This window comes from Apus apus, chromosome 5 (genome assembly GCF_020740795.1).
Source record: "Apus apus isolate bApuApu2 chromosome 5, bApuApu2.pri.cur, whole genome shotgun sequence".
Taxonomy (NCBI): domain Eukaryota; kingdom Metazoa; phylum Chordata; class Aves; order Apodiformes; family Apodidae; genus Apus; species Apus apus.
In genome coordinates this window covers 65,415,217-65,436,405 of record NC_067286.1, presented here as the reverse complement: position 1 = coordinate 65,436,405, position 21,189 = coordinate 65,415,217, and the positions used below count along the sequence as shown (strand labels likewise).

At 43.3% G+C, this 21,189-nt stretch overlaps 1 protein-coding gene across 2 annotated transcripts in view; it reads left to right on the top strand.

The window, feature by feature from the left end:
• The window catches only part of FANCM (FA complementation group M), a 65,957-nt gene that overhangs the window by 41,276 nt on the left and 3,492 nt on the right, over positions 1–21,189 (top strand). For both annotated transcript variants that reach the window (XM_051621542.1, XM_051621541.1), the window contains 8 exons: positions 356–508; positions 12,556–14,416; positions 16,341–16,423; positions 16,538–16,606; positions 17,453–17,590; positions 18,611–18,767; positions 19,755–19,861; positions 20,579–21,145. In XM_051621542.1, coding sequence (XP_051477502.1) covers positions 356–508; positions 12,556–14,416; positions 16,341–16,423; positions 16,538–16,606; positions 17,453–17,590; positions 18,611–18,767; positions 19,755–19,861; positions 20,579–21,145 — 3,135 coding nt within the window. The remainder of the gene's footprint in view (positions 1–355; positions 509–12,555; positions 14,417–16,340; positions 16,424–16,537; positions 16,607–17,452; positions 17,591–18,610; positions 18,768–19,754; positions 19,862–20,578; positions 21,146–21,189) is intronic.

Genomic DNA, 21,189 nt, shown 5'->3' with positions numbered 1-21,189 from the left:
AGTTCTGTTCCTGTTTCTAAATACTCCATGCAGGATGATACTGTATCCATGCCTTTTCATGCCTTCATTTGTATGACTCAAAAAGTGTTACTGAAAGAAAGCCTCAAGTTTTACAGGCTCTTTTCTGATTCTGAGAAAAAATGTGGAGCTTTTGTTTCATTTCACCACTTTAAAACAACTTTTCTTCCTTGTTCCACTGCAACACAAAGCATGGAATTGTTTTTATTTAAACCATTGTGAGAATGTTTAGATACTTTTCTACATTCAGAGTGTTTATTGTCCCCGACAGAGAAGTGGATGTTAGTTTTGCTAAGCAATTTCCTGATGAAAATCTCCTTGCCCATCTTCATTCCAGGAGCATGAAGAGGAGGCAGGTCGTGAGCTTTCCTTGTCTGAGTGGAGCATTTGGCAGAGTCGCCCTTTCCCCACCGCTCTGGTTGGTCACTCAGATCGTTGCTACCATTTTATCAGCGTTATGGAAATGATAGAACTGATGAGACATGAGCAGGTAAGGGGTGAGCATGCACACCCATCTAGGGCACACTTAGAGCATTTGAAAATGAGTGCTCTGGTCCTGTCTGGCCAGCCGAAACAAAGTGGGGAAGGAAGGGTTTGCGTGGGGCTAAGTCAGGCATCATGAGATGGGTGTATATATATATATAATTTTGTTCCAAAATGCCTCTCACTGGTACTCTGTAGTTCTTCATCTTTTCCTCAGAAGTTGTTTAAAGACAATATTTCCCTAAACAGGAAACAAAAAACAACCTACCCATAAATCATTCTTGTTTTAATGGATCCAAGTATCAGTTTTTTACAAAAAGACATTAAATGCAGAAACTATGTCACAGAGCAAAGCCACCAAGAGTAATATTAGAACTATTCCAGAGTGTAATAGGAATTGGAAATAATTTGTATATGTAGATTAAATTAATCCCATAAAAATGATTGAGGAGTGTATTGCATGTTTTTAGGTGGTTGTGTTTTGAGGCTTTTTGGTTGGTTTTCTGTGAAAGCTTTAATTTTAAAAACCTCCTTGCACCTAGAAATCAAAGGATAAGAGGAGTAGTCAAACAAAGACAGATGAAAACCTTGGAATGATGAGAATTGTGTTTGCTAACAGTTATGGATAGCAGATATGCTGTTATAATGAAAGGCACATAGAAGAAAATGTGTAGAAGTAGATGTGTTGGCAGGACCTGCAGACTCCAGTTCTTCCCCACACTGTTTCTTCCTCCAGTTTAGCTCTTCCATGTTCCACACATACTGCTTTTTAGTGTGTTGAAGTTTTCTAGGTCATCAGAATCAGTTGCTAAGCTGCCAGAGTTTCCTGAATAACTAGACTAATTGAGGAAGAGAATAGAGACATTGTAGTTGTACTTCTTGCTAGGAAAGTGTATTAGAGGGAGGTTGTAAATAGACTTTCAGAGCTAAGATAAGCTTCTCCACTTCCTCACAGAACAATTCTGGACTTCCTTGAGAGTCTGTGTTCCCAAGCTGGGGTCAAGAACATCCTGCCAGAGAGAAAGGACTTTAAGGAGAGTTGTGGTACAGAGAGCTGAAGGAAGTCTAGAGGCAAAGAAATGGTTAAAAGATTTAGATTGGATGATCTAGTTGAGGACTGCCCTCCCAAATCAGGCACTTGAAGCATTTGTAACTTAAATTCCTTTTGTGAAAGTGTGTTGATACCAGAAATCTTTTCAGGTTCCCAAGCACCTTCAAAGCTGTAGATGCTAAACCCACTTCTGGCACCTTAACATAATTTACAGAGCAGATTTGTTAGTCACCAAGTGGGCCTTCAGCCTTCTCCCCCAAACTCTGCCAAAGCAGGTGCCAGCCTGGCCCTTCCCTCTGCTCTTACGTTCAATAAGGTGCTAATAAGATGCCCCTCTTCTTAAGACTGATCAGGGTTCCCTTGTCTTTCCCCTCTACACCTGTGTGCTCCAGCCCTGGGAGAGTTTTGGCTGCCCCCAGTGGATTGGATCCAGTCCAAGGTATTTCTGTACTGGGGGCCCACAGCTAGACTAAGCACTCCAGATGAATCCCAGGGAATCATCTCTTCCCCTGCCCTGCTGGCTGCTGCCTGGCTCATGGAGCCCGGGTGCAATCGGCTTTGTTGCCACAAGGGCACACTGCTGTCTCATTTTTCCATCCTGAGGTTTTTGTCACCCTGCTGAGGACCCTCTGGGCAGCAGCCCTGCCCTCGTGCCTGTCACCTGCCTCCCCTCACCTGCTGCCATCTGCAAACTGACTGAAGGGGCTCTCTGTGCTGCAGTCAGGGTCAGTAACAGCAGTGTGCAACACCAAAAACTTGTGTGAGAGCACTCCTAGCAGGTGGCTGCTGGTGGGCTTCGTGCCAGCCCCCAGAGCACTTCAGGCATGGTGGCCCAGCCAGTGGTCCACCCACCCTTACAGCCCACGTTTTCAAACCATATCTCAGGAGTTTAGCTATGAGACTGTGTTAGGAGCCTTTGGAGCATCAAGTTAAACAACATCTCAGCACCTCTCTTGTCCACAAAAGTGCTTTAATCCTCATAGAAGAGTCTTGGGTTGTCATCCTGACATGTTCTGTGTGCTTCTTGGGATATCCTCTGGGAAGCTTGAATGTTTTCTTACCAGTTTGATTGGAAGTTTGTACTTTAAACTTAAAATTGGCATAAATAAAACATCCAAGTAGCATTCTGGTTCCACGCATTTAGATTTTCCTTGTGATACGGTATTCCCAACACTATTGCATGTAAAATTGTTCACATCAGAATCCTCCAGAGATAAGCAAGCTTTGCCAGCACCTGATGAGTTCACACTGCCTGTAGCCAGAGCTGGAGGGGGCTGGGGATGATGTACCTCCACAGGAGCTACCACACTGGGGTTTTTTGTATTGCAGTGTGCAATATTAATTAAAATATGTAAAAGTGGAGCAAAAATTGAAGAAACCTGGAGATCTGTAGGCAATGTTTTGAATTCCTGCACACCTAGTGAGGATGTTTGTGTAGGTGGGAATGTCTGGGCTGTCTGCCTGGCCCTGGTGCTGTGCAGACACAAGGAGCTGTGCTGGCAAAAATTCCAGCCTTGGACAGAAGTGCCCATGTTTGCCAGTGCAGGGCTGCACAGCACCAGCCCCCTGTATTCCTGCCACTGGATTTTCATCAACAATTCCATTCACAGCACAACTGGGAAACCCATGAGGTTTAAAATCATCCTCTTCTGCCAGATGTGAATATAACCCTGTTTAGTGTCCCTGTCCCTTTCTCAGTGAGGCCCCAGGGATGTGCCTGCTCGAGGCACAGAGTCCTCCTGCCCCCTGTTCCAGCCTGGCCTGGACTGGACAGGCTGGGCTAGTGAATCCCCAGGCACATCCTGTCTGCTCCAGAGCCAGCACAGGCAGGGGGATACTCTGCACTCAAGCTGGGTGGTTTACAGACTGCTGTGACTTGGGTGTTCCTGGTGAAGATGGTTTCTATAGGAGGTGTAAACTTCCAGAAGTTTGCCTTGCTGTAATGTTGAGATGTGTTTTGAAATCGTAGGCAGAGCTGTAGGGTAGGAATAGAGCAGGTGGGGTGCAGGGGTCTGGCTCCAGTCTCTGGGATGGTCACCTTTGGCAGAAATTAAGCCTGTGAAAAGCTACCTGCAATGAGTGGATGGAAAGAACAGTTGTTTTAGCAGTGATTCCGGGGTTTTGCCTGTGTGTACTGTGCATCCACACTCCTACTGTAAATGTTTATTGCCAAACATACCACAGCTGATCTGTCTGATGTTCATTTGCAGTTCTTATTAGCAGTGGGATTTAAGACAACTATGAGTCAAAGCTATTTCCTTCACTAGGCAAGGTCTTGACTGTGGAACCACAGTTCCGTTTATTATGTTGTGTCCCCCAGTACGAAAATAAAAACAGGCAAATCACTGTTTTACTGAGAATAACTAAATGATCTGGAAGTTTCTGATTAAACTAATTATCTCTCATTCAGAGATTAGTAATAACTTAATAGGATCCAGCTCAGGAGGTATTTGTGTTCTTTATGGGTGTTTTTATTCCTCTTATAGAAGCAAGCTCAGGAATTCACGGGTGTGTAGCTTTCTGCTCCTGGTACTCATTCAGTGATGCCAAGAAACCTCCTGTGCTGTTGTGTTTTGTGTACTAGATTTGATGAAGTCAGTTAAAAGGCTTAGATATTTTTAAATAAATGAAGTTAAAATGTTTGGGGAAAAAAATATGCAGTAGTTATATGCTCTTAAAAATGTAAAGAAGTTGTTGGCACAATAAAAGAAAAAGAAATCCCAAATATGAGCCCTGCAACAGGCACAACCACTGCAGAAAAGCCTTTAATGCCTGTGTGGCTTTATTACTACAGCAACCAGAACCAGGCAGATGGGACTGGATTTTGTGCTCACTACGAGCAGGGATTTTTTTGTGTAACATGGTAACAAATCAAGTTGCCCTTATGCAAAATAATTCAATAGCTTTTAAGCATTTTTTAAAATTAATCTGTACTTTTTGCAAACAAGGTCAGGACAAAGCCATCCTTTTTATTGAAGTGATGTTTGTCCAGGTTTCTGAGGCTGAGTAATAGGAAGCATTGCAGTGCAGGTCCATGTTTTTGCTGGGAGGTGGGCAAGTTTTAATGGCCTTTAAAAAGTGGCAATGTTGTTAAATGTTGGAGTGTGGGTGTCTGCTTCCCACTTCAAAGCTGGCAGTGGGAAGTTACAGTCAGAGCAATTATTCTTCCTAGAAAGACAAAAGAAGACCCAAAGACTCCTATCAGAAGGATTGTCTCTCAGGTCATCTCTGACACCAAACACCTCAGGACACAGGCTTTAGGAGATGACAGCCCCTAAAGTCACCTATGAGTTAACACTTGTCTTAGGTTGCCTTGAAGGATTCATGGGATGAACTGCCTCGCAGCAGGGAAAATGTTCCCAGGGTAGCCTAAAATTCCAAAGAACCTGAAAAGACTTTCTATTATTTTGAATTCAGACGTGTTTTAAACCTGACACGTTTTGGGTGGGAAATGCAGTTTCTGGCCAGCTGTGCCTTTTTTTTCTCCAGGGAACACTGAATGCAAAGTTAAGATTGTTCAAATAAGGGCAATTCATTTTTTTGTTATTTATTTTTTAGACCCTTATTGCCCATAGCAATAGTTCAAATTCTGACCTGAGATGTGCCAGTCTTCTTCCCTAGCCAGCAACAAATGGCAGAAGACAGCAAATGGAGTGTGGTTGCAGGGTCTCTGACAGGCAGATGGGTGCCTGGAGCTGCTGGACTGAACTGAGGGACACTGCTTGCTGTTTGACCCCTGAATCTGGCTTAGCAGAGAACCAGTAATCAAACCAAATATGCTGCCATGGGATCCTCAAAAGCAGGCTGGGCAGAGGTGACCCAGTTTGTCCTTTATTGCAGAAGACCCCAATGGAGACACACTTCCCAGCAGGAGGGTGGCAGGGTGTTTGTTTTCCTCTCAGACTGTGAGGCTGCCAGGGAGAACCTGCAAGACCAAGAATCTCAGCTCTCCAATTAAAATAGTTTCTCTGTGCCATATTGATTCTCCTGATCTTCTTGCCAAATGATTTGAGTATGAACACTAATTAAGACCTGGTTTAGGTTGTTCAGACCTTTAGTTGCAGGTGCTTTCTGGTTTTAATGATCCTGTGGGCTTTTGTGCTCACAGGGAGAGCAGAGAAGGGTGATTAGGCAAAGGATTTTGGGATGTCAGCCATGTGCAAGGGACAAGGGGACCGAGCACATTGTGTGGCACCTGGAAAGGCTAAGCTGTGTTAATTTGAGAGAGTGAATGTACCATTTTTAAGGGTGACCCAGTGTTCCTGTACCATGTTGCCTGGCAAGCTCCCATAGCCCCCGTGCCACAGGGTCAGGCATGCCAGCCAGAAATACTCTTTCCACCAAAGCCAGATGATCTCAGTATTCTGGAAAGTGTGCTGTAATGTTAAATCTTATGGAAACCAAATGAAATATCAGGTATGTGATACAGGACTGCCAGCTTAAATCTACAGACAAGAGGAACTGCATATGCTTTCTGTGGTGTGGTATTTGTAACACCATAGACAGCTGCCTGTCTTCTGTGGGTTTTGATTGCTAATTTCTGCACTCCTGATCTCCCTCCCTGCTGCCAGTAGAATGGTAGCAATTCTGCATGTTTCAGTTCTGGCTACTCTTGACTATTGTTGGATTTGTTCCACTGTTGTTTTATTTGTTCAGGGGTGTGTACATGTGTACAGTATTTTTTGCATTTAGGTTTCTTGATTTAAAATAGTTGTCTGCTGTTTTTTTATAAACTGTCAAAATTTTTGGGTACCTGCATAATTGTCTGGTTGTTCCTTAAGCTCTCCCAGAAGACTGATTTGGCAAAGCTTTCCCAGTAAGTGTGCCAAGTGAAAGCTGGCAATCCATTTGTGCAGTCTTGGAACTCTTGCAGGAGCTACTGGACACCAATAGTCTTTGAAGGTCCTGCTTGTTTTGAGAGGGATCACATTTTGAAATGGTTTTTAATATTGTAGTAATGTACAGGCAACAAAGTTTAGTGCCATATAATCACGTTTATTTAGAACAATGAGCTGCTACCTTAGTTGAAAAACTGCTTTTAGATGCAACAGTCCTATCTGCTTGGATATACCTGGTGCTGCTTGTATTTTTAATACTGCCATGGAAATGCAGTAAGCTTGGGAAATACTTATGGTCACTGGGATTCAGGAGTAGTTTGCTATCCATATATTCATGGCAGTTACATCTTGATATGCAGGTTATGCTGTGTGTTGCCCTGCAGCATGGTGGGTGCCCCCTCCCCCTGGACATTTCTGCAGGACTTAGCCTGGGAACAGGTTGAGGAGCTCCATCCTGCCAGGGTGAGGAGCTCCAATGGCAAATGTCACCTTTCACCTCCTGGTGTCAGGTAGCTGAACAGTCTGCGTTTCCCAGGTCAGACACCTGGAGTGCTAACTGGCCATTACTCCTGCCCAGGAAGTTTGGTAAAATAAGCAGTTAGTGAAGTATAGATGAATTTATTTTCTGGCACTTCAGGTGTTTTTGAACATTCTCTCTTGCCTCTGTAGCCTCTAATGATACCTGTTCCATCATTGCTAGGGTACATACCTTGTATTTTTTTTTTTTTAAATCTTTCCTTTTAGGGATCTTTTGAGCGTTTTTTATTGTGTAGCTGTGTTTGCTGTATAGACAGATGCTCTCTCAAATTAAGAGTATCAGCAAAATCAGTCCAAGCAGGAGCAGATGGTTCATCCCCCAAGAATTCCCAGCTGTTTAGATCAGCCAGGGGGTCACAGGAGGTGCCAGACACTGACTTGGGTTTTGAAGAAAGATGTTGGGTGGCTGCATGAGAGAGAGTTTGGGATTCATTCCAGGCAAGCTGCCTGAACACAAACAAGCACTGGAGTTAGTAGATATATCAATAACATTATGCTATTAGGAAGAGAAATATCACAGCTTTTGTAGAAGGAAATTGTGTTTTCTGTGCCCCTTGGGCTTCTTTTGTGAATCTACTAAATATATTTTTAAGGGTCATCTGATAGAATATACTTGAACTTCCAAAATATTTTTTGAAGGTGTTCCTTCCCCATTAGCATCCTCTGGAAACTAAGCAATCATGGTATAGGAGGGATTGTTTATTCTGCTCATTAATCAGTTCCTGAAAGGAACATATAAATAATGGCCTGGTGTCAGATGGCAGGGAGGTTAGCATGGAAATTGTTTAGCCAATGGGTAAATTGTTTGGAAAAGTGATCAGTTTTAAAGCAGCAAAAATAACTACTAATAACTACTGTATAGTACACATTTGTTGTTAAACCACTTCAGAGAGGAGCATATTTTACTGCCTACGGCCTAGTTTGTCAAGCAGGTGATTCCTGGGAGGCAGAAACTCTCTTTGTAGGAAAGGGAGAAGCTGGAGGAAGACTGCACCCTTTGGTTACTGTGTCCTCTAGAAGTCTTCCATTGCATTTGAAGTGCAGTTTAGCTTCCTCAGTGAGTGTGTGTTAACATATCCAACATATCCAAAGCAGCAGTTACAGCCTAGGAGGTACCTGTACACCCTGAAACTGTTTGTGGGAGGTGGGGGAAGATGGTCATGGCTGAGAGCATTGAAGGCACAGCTGTTGTTGTCCAGATCACATGAAAGGGATCTTGTGCATGTTGGAGATCCTGTCTGAGGGCAAAAGCAAGGGTTTTCCCATGAGTGTCAAAGGAACAACTGATCACCTACAAGAAAAAAAAAAAAGAACCACTTATAATTCAAATAGATTGGAATATGCTGCTTTTATATCTCCTCTGCCTACTCGTGTGGAATACTCTGTGGAAACCTCCAGCTTTACTGAGGTAATTTTTGTTAATATTCATGCTAAAGGCCAAGTGAACTGGAAAATACACCCATGTGGCTAACTATGCTGGCAGTGCTGGCTGCATGGGACTGAGCACTCAGCATGAGAGCTGAACATCCAAAAGCATTTCTTCCCTAGCTCTAACACTGCTCTGAAAATAGGTTCTGGTTTGTGTCAGGGAAGACTTACATGCCAGTTGTTCATGCTGCTTCTACCTCCAGTTCAATCAACCTCTCAATTAAAGAAGTTACAGCATAGTTTCTAACAGTTGTATCTGTTTACAGACTGATCTTTTCATTTTTAAATAGCAAACTCACCAGGTTTGGCAGACATCTGAATCTCATTAGAAAGTGTGCATTCAAAGTGGCTTATGGAGAGAGAAGTTAGTTTTAATTTTGATAGTAGGTGCCTTATATTTAAATGCTAGAAAACAGTGTGTATGTGTGTGTTTATACATATATTTATGTATTAAAAAAGAAAAAATTAATATCCTGAGTTTACTTTTTCCTTTTTAATTCTATATTAAAAACCTATTGCTTTTTAAACTGAATCAGGAATTCCAAACAAGCTCATTGGTTTAGTACAATAACTTCAGAGAGATGCCTGTTTTCCTGCTCCTGTGTGACCTATTTACTGAGTAACTGGTACACACTGCAGCTTACTAGGTTAGAGAAGAGCTGATCAAGTAATTTAAGATTCTACAAGTTGTACACATTCAGGCTAAAATGTGATGATTGTAATTCTGTCCATCCTTACACTCCATCAGTATTAACAAGACCCACTGGGAGAAGGTATTTTGAATGAGTAAGTTGAAGTAGAGCAGTTATATAACTCCATGTAAGCCTAAAATTAGGTTACTAAAGTTTGTCCTAGATGCTATATTTGTCTTCTGGCACACAGCAGTTCTGCTGGACTGGTGTTTTGTTTGCTTTTTTTTCAAGGTAGAACATCATCATGGGTATATGCAGTGGCCTAGTGAAGTTCTTCAGCATAACTTCTCACTCCTCCTGTTTTCTGTGTTGGAGCCAGTTACATATCCTTGCAAATGATTTCCATGTTTTGCTCTCTCTGTTTAAGTTTCTTTAAGCATTTTGGCAGGGAGTTTTTGAAAGCCTTTCAGAAAGCTGGGAAGATGGTAAGCATGAGAGCATCTGAATGGCCTTGCTTGTTGGTCTCTTCAAAGAAACCTAATGGGTTTGTAAGGTCTGGTTTTTTTGTTTCCAAAAACAATGTTGACACTTCTAAAGAAGTGATCCAGTAATCTTATTATCTATTATTGCTTCTAGTAATTTATTCAGTTTGGAGGTAAGATTAGCAGCTTCCTCTCTGACCATTTAAGAGTGGCATAACTTTTGCTCCTCTTAGCATTTGAGATATGTAAGCAGGAGACTACATACCACCATTACCAATTCAGGAGCTTAAATCTTGAGTTTCCTCAGGTCCTTTGGGTGCCTTGTTATGGTACTGTTACCTCTCACCCTCCTAAATATACAACTTTGTGCTTGGCCATATGAAAACAGAAATTATTTGCTCTTATCTGCTCTACTTCAGGTCCAGTTGTGATTTGAATTATCCTTTTACATACCCACAACCCCCATCTTTTCCTGCAGGTTTTACTAGTTCTGAGTTGCTTTACTTTGGGTTACCTAAAAAATGCAGAACAATATTGGGCCAAGAATGATCTTTTCTGTGCCTCTTACGAGGGTATTATGTGAGCAAGAGCATCACCCCCTTCTGTGTCAGTAAGGGTTAGTGGTTTGGCAGCTAATCAATCTTAAATCCATTTAATATACTTTGTGTTGTTACAATGCTTGGATACTTTAATTGATAGTAAGCAACATTCACTCATTACTTACATAAATCCAAACATACCATCATCACCACTGTTACCTTGGCAACCAAATGTGTCATCTCCTCTGGTGACATTTGTGAAGGTGATTAGACCCAGGTTGTGTGGTTGTTGCCTGTTACTCCTCTTTCATTTCATGCAAAGACTTCCATGTCTTCATTCTGGGTTTAGATTGAGCTTGAGAAAAACTCATATTTTAGAACCTTCACATATCAAAATCATCCTTTAACTCTTCCATAGCAATTGTTTTCCTCACTATTTTGGAATTAAGACTTATAAGTCTGCCTGTATAGTCTGGGGGTCTCCTTGGAGTCTCTCTTTAAAATCCCTACCTTAGTTTCTTTGGATGTGTCTCTATGTGGACAGGCCAGGCCCTGGCTGGGTGGCAGTTCTGTCCCCTCTTGTGCAGTAACAAATGGAGTCACTGTTCCTTGGAGATGAACCTCCAGCAGCTGAGCACCCCCTGGCAGGACCTACGTATGGGGACATGGCTGGAAACAGGACTGGGAGGTAGTTCTGCCTCTGGCCCCACAACTTGAGCCTGCATCCCACTGTTTCTTCTTTATTTATCATCCTTTCTATGGGGTGTGTGTGAAGTTAGTGAGAGAATCTAAATAATTACTATTGCTGAGGGGAAAAAACACTGTTAATCCTGGACAGGGTGTTTTATCTGCTGCAACCAGAGAGGATCTAGACTGTGTTAGGATGTGATCAGTCTGTAAATACAGGGAAGATGGCTTTGAATTTGCTTTCAGGAGTACTTTCAGGCAAGCTAGGCAGCAGTAGTTTTAGATATGGCTTCTTCTGCCTTGTGTAATGGGATAGAATGACTTTGCAGAGTATTTTTCAAACCTTGTTTTCTGTGATTGGCTCCTCTAACTCCCACAAGGAGTCCAGCAGTATAAGGTTGTTTATCAGTCCAGGTTTACCATCTGTGGAAACACCAACTGTTTAATTTCTTCACAGTCTCCTTTGGAAGAGATGCCCAAGTGGTCACAGAAGTCCCAGTTTTATCAAGATGATGGTGTCACAGTGTCAGTGGTCAGAGCAGGTCTGGTAACTCAGTTACAGAGAGACCAAGTGTTGAAGAAATGAGAAGTCATGTTCCCTGTGAATGAAGACCAGGGGTTATGCTCATGGGAGAGGGGTCTGCAGGTTGCTCTGTGTGTGTGGTGGGGAATGAAGAGCTAGAGCAGGTTGGGATGCAACTGAAGACACAGATACTGTTGGAGTTTGAGCAGTGAATCTCAGCCTGACAAGCACAAACTGAAGTAGAACTGCTCTAACAATATTCTTGTTGGACATTGAGGAGGGTTCAGGAGGCTGTGATTATGAGGACTTCGTTTTGTTCCTAGGTAGATATGCTAAGCCTTTTGGACAGTGTTAATTGTATAAGAAGCAGGTAACCCCTTATTGTAAAAGTCAGTTTTATCACCCACCATTCTATACGGGTACAGTGTTAAATTTCAGAGATGAGTGACTCCAGGGATTCATCTGACTGAACTGTCAAACAAATTGTACCTTCTATTTAGATCTTACATCCTCTTTTTTTAATTAACAAACCAGGTTTGGACTTAGAAGAAGTGTTTCAAACCACTGCTGTCAGCCTCATTTGACCCTTACAGTTCCTTTTGAAGATTGCCTGCCTTAATTTTGAAATTGATTTGGAAGAGAGAATGAGAAGGACAATAAATAGCCTTTCACTCCAGGCAGCCCTTGTATGGGTACCTAGCTGGGAGTGATGTCAAAGCCTATTCTGCTTTTTTCAAGTGTATTTTTAAGAGTTGGTTGTCTAGGTCAGTGCCTTTTTGAACAGAAGATTAATAAGCATCTGTGGGGAAAAAAAGGTTGTGAGTATGTGAGCGAGTTCTTAATGTTCTTAACGCCAAAAATACAGATGCTGGGACAAAGAGCAGAAAGCAGCCTTGGCTCATTTGTTCTTGAATAGGGGTTTCTTCTGCTGACAGCACCTCCTCAGTTTGCTGCCCCCCAGCCCTGCAGCCTGTCTGAGGATGTTTTGCTTGACCAGCCATGTGGAGTTGCTCGATGTCACTGTCCTGAGAGCTGCACCCTCACGGCACAGATGCTCAGTGTGTGATTCTGTGCCTCTCTTAATGCCATCTTGATTTATGCCTTGGTCTTTCTGAAGCCTTCAGGTTTGACTACCCAAGCATGGACTTGCAGTAAAGCTGCCAGCAAACTTTCTTTGAAAGTTCTGACCTGACATGCAAAGCACTTCCCCCCCCCCCCCCCATCTAATAACCTTTAAAAGTATGAAAACCTTTGTCACTTGTTTTAAACATCCTTGTGATGGGGCCTTGTAACCTTGTATGTCTTTACAGTAAATATTGCACTGTGTTTGTCACCAGGGAGACTGCAGCTATGACCTGGAGATTCAGCCTCACTTACGGATTGAAGATGTTAATGTTCAGAGGAATAAAAGGCATCTTCCCATGACCAGCTCTGCCTTTGGGCAGAAAGCTCACTCGTCTAGAAAAGACATGGCACACAGGCTGAAAGTCAAACCGCTTTTACCTGATGCAGACAGTAATGGGAGTGAATTCTTTTCCACGTTTAAAATAACAAAACCAAAGTCATCCAAAAGAACTTCTGAATTGAATGTGGAGATGCCTGTGTTGCCTACAGACATTAATACTTCAGCTTCTTGCTCAGCAAGGAGGGTTGCTGTGGTTGAAAATACTGACCAGGGCAGTCAAAAGGAGGAGGAACCAGAGGTGACATTTGACTTAAATGAATGTATTGACCTATGTGACAACAGTGAAAGTGCTGTAGTTCATGAAGGGGCAGCAATAAAGGAATCCAAAACTGTAAATAAAGCTTGTAGGTCACTGGGGACAAACCAAGCAGATTCGGGTTATGGTAGCTTCACAGCTGAGAAATCTCCTGTGTCCTCTGACTTGTTTTATCTTCCTGAATCATACATGGATTCATTTGAGCTTCTGAGACCATCTGAGGATCCTTCTTCGTTAAAACAAATATCTTCCCACGTGAAAAGGCTTTTATCACAGCCTCCTCCCTCTTCTGATGAACTCCATGATTTAGAAAACATGATGAGAAATGAGGAAACAAGATGTCCATTTCAAGAACCTATTTCTGACAGTTATTCAGAGAGGCTGCCAGGCAAAGGCTTTTCTGTGTCCTCAGAAGCTGATCATTCACTGATGCTCTTTGCAAACCCTGGACTGAAAGCCACCAGTGAACTGTGTGCCTCTGTAAGCACCTCATTTTCCAAAAGTGCATCATCCTCTAAGAGTCCTGTTGTTAAAGCCAAAGAGGAAACTCACTGGAATGACAGCTCATTCAGTCTGTTTGACAATGAAGAATTCACTGAAATTCAAAAGAAAGCTCCAACAATAAATCACTCTCTGACAAATAAACCTTCAAGTAAGTATTTTGTTCAAAAAGATAAAGATGATCCTAAAATTAACAAGAAAAATGTGATTATTGTGGGCTCCCCTCCAGAGGTGGGCTGTGTGGATGCCAACAAAACCTGTGAGGAGCAGCCAGTGTGCGGCAAATCCACAACCATGGAAACATCAGGTGGCATCAGTGTGACCAAGCAGTTCCTGGATGATGGTGATGATGATGATGGACTTTATGATTGTTCTCAAGAATTGTTTTCTGTGAACTTTGATCTGGGATTCTCCATTGATGAGTTTGAGAATGACATCTGTGAAGAACCTATAAATACCAGTGAACCCAGAAAATTAAATGGTGCCTCAGGGAGTCCAGCAAATGTTAAATCCAGTGAAGATAAAACAAAATTACTGAATGATAGCTCCAGACATGAAATAGTGCCAAAATGGGATTGGAAGAGTCCTGAGAGAAGAGATGTTTCCACACCATTGCCATTCCAGAGCAGGAGCTTGAATAATGCAGGAGGGACTAGGGATGCTACTGCTGCAGTGCCTTTCCTGAAGTCCAGAGACAAAAGAACGGGAAGTGGATCACCTGAAGCTTTTGCTTCTGCATTTTCTACCCCAAAAAGTAGAAAGGTTATGAATATTAAAGCTATGAAAAGAATTCCTATGCATGTCTTTAGTACCACGGATGAAATTCCAGAGGTGCATCTTACAGATAAAGTCAATACAAGTCCACATAGGCAGAGCTTTGGGAGTTCAGCTGTGGATACACTTGATTCCCCTTTGGGAAGAACAAACAACCTGGAAGAGGACAACCTTCCTACTTCACATGTGCTTCCTGCTGAAGGTAGGGGTTTCAGTGCTGCACCTCATGTTTAAATAATTGACGTAGAACCCAGTATCTTTTGGATTCTCAATTTAGTTATATGACTTAGTGGGAAGGATGAAAGGAAAAAAGAATAATGGTTGTAATACTAGAGGTTGGCTCAGTGAGGAGACTTCCAGAATCCTAGTCCTGCAGAGGAGCTCAGTGTTTGAGGTGGATGCATGCAGGCATATTGGAGGAGGCCCCTGGAATTAAGCCTCTGGTATCTCCACAACTGCTCACAGTGCAAGCACGTGAGACACACCTGTGTGAGCTACAGCTGCCCTTCCTTAGTCCTCTCAGTGTCTGATTTATGATCATCTGCATCTGTTATGCGTCAGTCCTTGAATCCATGCCCTCCTATTTTCCTGTCATTGTTCCCAAGGAATACAAACTCTACTATTGGATTTCTCTCAGTTTAATTGCATGACAACTGACTTGTACTTAAAGTTTTCTGATTATCACTTCAGCACAAGCCTTGATTTTCTTAAAAATATCAACTGTTTGTAGGCTCCATTCTATTTTTTTTTTATTTCCTCTCTTCTCCCCTTCTGTCTTTTTTTGTTTTAGGACCAATACTCCATAAAAAAATATTTCCTATTCAAATATTGCCAATATTTAGATGCCCATCATTCTTCACTTGTAGGTCACTCACAGGTCATATTCACACACTTAGTCATGTTTGTCTCTGAATAACCTTGAATTACTTTCAAAATAATTCAGGCTTAGTTGTACTCAGTCTGATATTGGGGCACACTGAGGTTTTTCTGGATGGTTTTGTTACTGTCCCTTAAACATTGAAACAAACCATAAACTGTCCCTTTGGTGGCTAAAGCATCTTTTTTTCCTTCTCTTTGAATTTGTCTGATAGTCATCTTCTTATCTGAAGGTGACGGGTTGTTGAAGGCCACCTTTCCTTGTGAATCATCACACCTTCAGAATGATGTTAGTTTGCTGAATTAAAATAATGTAATCTATTTAATAAAAAACAAAAATCCTGACAAAACCCATCCAAACAAACAAACAAAAAACCACCTCAAAACCAAAACCACCAAAGGAAACAAATTGCTGGCTTGGAGTTGCACAGTTGATGCTCAACCTGGGTCAGATTGTTAAGGGCTTTGTCCAGCCAGGGCTTGAAGATCTCACTGGAGTGTCTGTTGTTGAAATGATAGTCATGGTTTTTTAAATGCTATTTTAGAAGTGGAGTGTTTGGGAATTTCTTTATTTTTCTTTGACAAATTCAAACTTGGAGTGATTGAGTCGGAACTAACTTTCCATCCCATCCTGTCCTGCCCTTCTCCCAAAGAAACAGAGGTGAAAACAAGCCAGGCTGCCAGAGCTGCAGTTGATGCTGAGCCTGCTTTGGGTAGGGAGGACATTATTCCTATTGCACCAAGTCCAGGGTCTCTGTCAGAACTGGAGCTTTGTTGTGCCAGAATGAGGAGTAGCTTGTGCTTCACAGCAGCCCTTTGTCAAAACCAAACCAGCTGCCTGTGTCTGCAAAGCAATAGGAAATAGGAGGTTTCTGTGAGCTCTGGTTTGTTTCCATGCATCCCCAACACAAGGGATATGTGTTACAAAATGCTTCCAGAAGTCTAACTGTTGCTCAACTTTTAAGGACTTCTCTTGGTTTAATTTTGCACCTCCCTTTTCCTGTATCTGCACTGTCTGGGGTAATCACTTCACACAGAGGCTCTGCAGGGAAGTCGGATTTATTGTACATCTCAGCTGGAGATGATTTATTTTGATTAACAAGGCTAAAGACAACAATATTCGCTACATAAATCAATAAGTAATCTCCTTTGTAGGTACTTTTATGAGAGAGACAGTTTTTGATTGCTCAGGTATAGAGTGTTGCAGTGTGAGCACTTCCTAGTGAATGCTGTTTGCTGTTTCCTTGCAGCGGGGACCAGCAGCGGGAGTGACGAAGAGGTTGTTTTCCGGAGGAGAAACAGGAACAAAAAGAACGTTTTGAAGTCTCCTGATGTGAGTCTTAGAAAAAGAGAAGGGAAGAAGAAAAGTCAAGAAGCAAAATGGCAAGGCAGCCAGCCACCAGAACCCAGCTCCTCTTTGTCACGATCCTTGTTTCTGTTTGCACAGGGTGGGAGTGACAGCGATTCTGAACCAGCGCTCGGCGCCCCCAGGAAACGCCGGCACCGCCTGAGCATGGTTAGTGGGGCTGTGGTGAGGCAGAAGGGAAGTACACCAGCTCAGTGAGGCTGTACACAGCACCCTGTGTAAACATCTTGTCTTTCTCCAGTCAGCAGACAAGGGTTCTTATTAAAGAAACCTTATGCCATCTGACCTAAGTGCTACTAGGATTCAGTTGCTTTCCTTCCTTCAGCTCTTTCTGCAGGTCTCTCAGCAGAGCCCTGTGCAGTTGTTGAGAGGGAATTATTGATACAGGCAGAGAGCTGAGCCTCTCCCCTGGTGAAAGGCAGGAAAATCAACTTTCTTCCACAAAGCTTTGAATGAGGAATTAAAAAAAAAGAAAGAAAAAAGAAGAAAATGTTTATCTCACATTTACCTGGATTTTTTTGGGTTTTTTTCCAAATAACATGGTTTTCTGGGAAGGGGCTTTTTACAGGGCTTGTAGTGAGAGGAAAAGGGGAATGGATTAAAACAAGAGATTTAGGTGAGACCTTAGGAGGAAATTCTTTGCTTTGCTGTGAGGGTGGTGAGACCCTGACCCAGGTTGCCCAGGGAAGCTGTGGCTGCCCCATCCCTGGAAGTGTTCAAGGCCAGGTTGGGTAGGACTTGGAGCAACTTGGTCTAGTGGGAAGTGTCCCTGCCCTTGGGAGGGAAGTTGGAATGACATGATATTGAAGGTCCCTTCCAACCCAAACCAGTCTGGGGTTCTAGTCTATGATGATTGTCTGCATTGCATTATTTTGCCATAGCAAATCAATCACAAAAAAATCAGGTGCTTCTTGAAAACAGATGTTGAAGGATGTGTAATAAAGCATTGCTTGCTTTAGCCTTATTGATTGAAGTGTTTGTGAAATGTTTCTCTAGACAGACGTGTCCAGTGATGACAGCACGGACTTCCAGAAGAGCTGCAGCAGGAGCACAAAGAGCAGCTCAGCAGCCCAGAAGAGAAACCAGCTGAGGAGCACGAAACGGCAGAAGGTCAAGAGCAGTTTCCCAAACAAGGTACATGACATGACAGGTCTCCCTTGATGTGCTGAGGGTCATATCTGGAGCAGCTGAGTTGGAAAGTAGACACTGGCTGTGCTCTGTCCTACCTGTGCAGGTGTCTCAGTGCACATTTGCAACCTTGCAAAGCCTAGTGCAGGAGAGTCCCATGGCACACTGTGTTGGATATTTTTAATGTTTTAAAGATAATCTTCATTGTGGAGACTTCCCTATAGTATCACTTGTTTATGTTCTGGAAGACAAATAATTTATTTAAACTTTTTTTTTTTAATGTGAGACCAAAAGGTTCATGGAAAGAGAGTGTGTTACCTGTATCCTTGGGAAGTTCTACTCTGCCTTCACATGTCGCCTTACCTAAACATTCAGAGTGATGAACATGTCAGAATTCCAGATCCACAGAAGGTCCAAGACATCCAGCTCACTCAGATCCACCCCCAGTTAAGGCGTTCACCAGAAGTGCAGGTGGTGGAGCTGGGTGTGCAGCAGGGATCTGCTTTTAGATTAACAGAGACTGCAAGAAGTCCCAGGTGACTAAACCAGCCACTGTCTATGAATTCAAAGACTCAGAAAGCAATTTAAGAACCTGGGAATTTAGTGTTTCCCAGGTGTGAGCAGGTCTTGGCAGTTTGTCTCTGGTATCAGAGTCCATCCCGTGCTGCAGGGTGTGTCCTCTTCATAGTCCTTCACAAGTAAGAAGGATTAAGACTAATTGGCAAATGGCATTGGGAGGTCTTTCCTGTAAACAAATTGCCTCCAGTGTGTTTCAGAGTAATCAAAACCATACTAGACAAGGAACTATTAGTAGTGCCTGTCACTCAGGCACTAATTGGTGTAAGAAAATAAATAATTAAAATACTTAGGAAAATCAGAAAACCAGAGATGGCCCTTGCTGTGATCACCCAAGCAGCTGCAGTTCTGAAGTCACAAGCTGATCTAATCAGAGGTCTCATACATAACACCAGTTAACTGGGAGCCACCTTCTAACTGACATTTTGTTTGGATTTTTGTCTTTTCTAGAATGCAGGAAGACAATTTTTAGATGAAGAAGCTGAGCTGTCCCAGCAAGATGCTGATGATGTTTCATCAGATGAAACTGATGAAGCAGAGAACGAGCTGAACTCTTCCCTTGCTCAGTTCCTGAATGATGATGTGGAGATCACCCAGGTGTTAAATGGTGGGTCAGGAGAGTTGTTCTTGGTTTTAAGAGAAGGGTGTTGTTTAGCACGTGGTTTGTGACAGGCATGGCCAGCCAGTCAGCTAACAGCACGTTGGCTCAAAGCAGTAGCCACCTTCTCTCTGGAAAATCAGGTGCTTTCCTTTATCTGTTCGTACCTTTTCTGTTTGTGTTCACGTGGGTTTCTCATGTAGCAAGATCCTCACTGGAGTCCCTGCCTGCACTAGCTTTGGGCAGGCTGGAGTCACTGAGGATGGCAGGGGCAAGAGATCACTCACCAAGAGTACCTACTTCCTCACACATCATTATGACTAAACAGAAACACCATTTTCCATTTAATTTAGAATTTTCTGAATCTTTCAGGTCTTCTGACATAGAGAGAGAGACCTAAAATACTATATGAAATAGCAATATGAATGTTAAAGACAACTGGCAGAGCTGAGAAGCTAATGCTCTTCTCTGGTCGAGATGGTTTACTTACCCCTGTGCTTATGAACCTTGTCTTTCCCTGGGACAGTTGCATGGTGGAATAACCTTATCATTTAAGATCCCCCAATGTTGCTGAGGATTTTTCTCCTCCACTGAAACTGTGAGTTGTTCCCTGTAAGATCTGAAGCCCCACGTGGGCTTCAGTAAACCCATCCCATTCTCATACAGTTTCTGAAATCAGCTGTTGTGACTGTTTGGGGAGAGACTTGCAATGCAGAAAAGGGAGTGAACTGGGTTTGCTGTGGTTACCAGTGCCCTGCTCTGGGCACCCAGAGCTCTGCCTGCTGAGGAAACCTTCACACAGCAGCTTTTGTGGCAGAGCTGGTCCTTCCTTCAGGGTGTCCAGAGATGTCTGGAGCAGCGCGGGTTTTTGTTGTGTGAAATACAGGGTTTGGGGAGACTATGAAGGAATTTCTTGATATTGCAAACAATGTAATGATAACAAATACTACATCCTTGTTAATGCTGTTTTCTCTTTTCTTGTCTTGTTTTACTCAGAGGGTGAGATGGAAGGGGTGTACTTGCAATCCGTGCGCAGCCCCGCGCTCGGCAACCGATACAAAATGGTTCACCGGGAGTTCAGCAGCAGGGCCGTTTTCTCCCAGGTGTGAAACCAAATGCCTGCTGTCCTTGTGAAACTCCCATTGCCCGTGGCTGCCTTTAGGTTTTAATCCTGCTCTGAAGTGTAGTTGGCAGCCTAGTGTTAATGAACAGTCAGTTCTAACAAAGACTTCTGAGTTTCATGCTCAGGTTTAGTTGGGGTAGGGCTTTTTACACAGATGTGTAGGGACAGGACAAGGGGCAAAGGTCTGAAGCTTCAGGTTGGACATTAGGAAAAAGTTCTTTCCTGTGAGGGTGGTGAGACCCTGGCCCAGGTTGCCCAGGGAAGCTGTGGCTGCCCCATCCCTGGCAGTGTTGAAGGGCAGGTTGGATGGGGCTTGGAGCAGCCTGGGCTGGTGGGAGGTGTCCCTGCCCATGGTAGAGGGGTGGATCTAGATGATCTTTAAGGCCCCTCCCAACCCAAACCAGTCTGTCATTCTATGATTAAGTGCAGAAACTGTTCTTCAGCCAGTCTGAGGCACAGTGTCCCAGTCCCTGTCTTTGCACTGAAGAGCAGAGACTCAAGTTCCAAGCAGCCTGGGCTCATGATGTGCTGCTGTTCCAGCTAAGGCAGTTACTGAGAATGCAGAGCTGGAACTTGTACTTGTGTGTCACAGCACTCATTGCCAGGGCACTGTGAAGTGGAGCAAACTCTTACGGAGAGAAGCAAAATCATTACAGTCTTTCAGAACTTATTTGGTTTGTTCTTTTTGCCCCCACAGATTCCTGAGCAAGACCAGTCTTACATGGAGGACAGTTTCTGTGTTGGAGAGGAGGAAGAGGAAACTTGCCAAAAAAGTGAATCCAGTGAGGAGGAAATGTGTGTGAATTTTGATCTCCTAAATAATGAGAGCTTTACCAGTGGCAGAAAGCAATACCTGACCCGACGGAGAAAAGAGCTAACCCGTGGCAGGATGGAAGGGACCTCCTCTGTCCCAGGGCAGAAGAAGAAACCATCCCGGGTGATTGTTCTCAGTGATTCCAGTGAGGAGGAGACAAGTGTCAGCAGTGAGAAGCTCATGAGAACAGACTGTTGCAGGGCAGAGCAGGAAAACACTGTATTACCCAAGGCAGTGCCTTCAGTCTCTTCTGTGCAGCACAAAAAAAGTGCTGGGGAAACAAGTGTGCATCAGCCTGTGGGGACTGAGAGGGAGATGCTGCTCAGCTTGAAAGCTTCAGTGTCTGAAATGCTGGATTTTCACCCAGAACATCAAGCCAGGAGCACAAGCTCCCAACGCACTGTCCTTGGTCCTGATTCGGGGAAGGAGGCTCTCCAGGCTCCTGCTGAGGTCGGTGTCAATCCACAAGGACCTTCCTCTCACCCCGTTTTGCT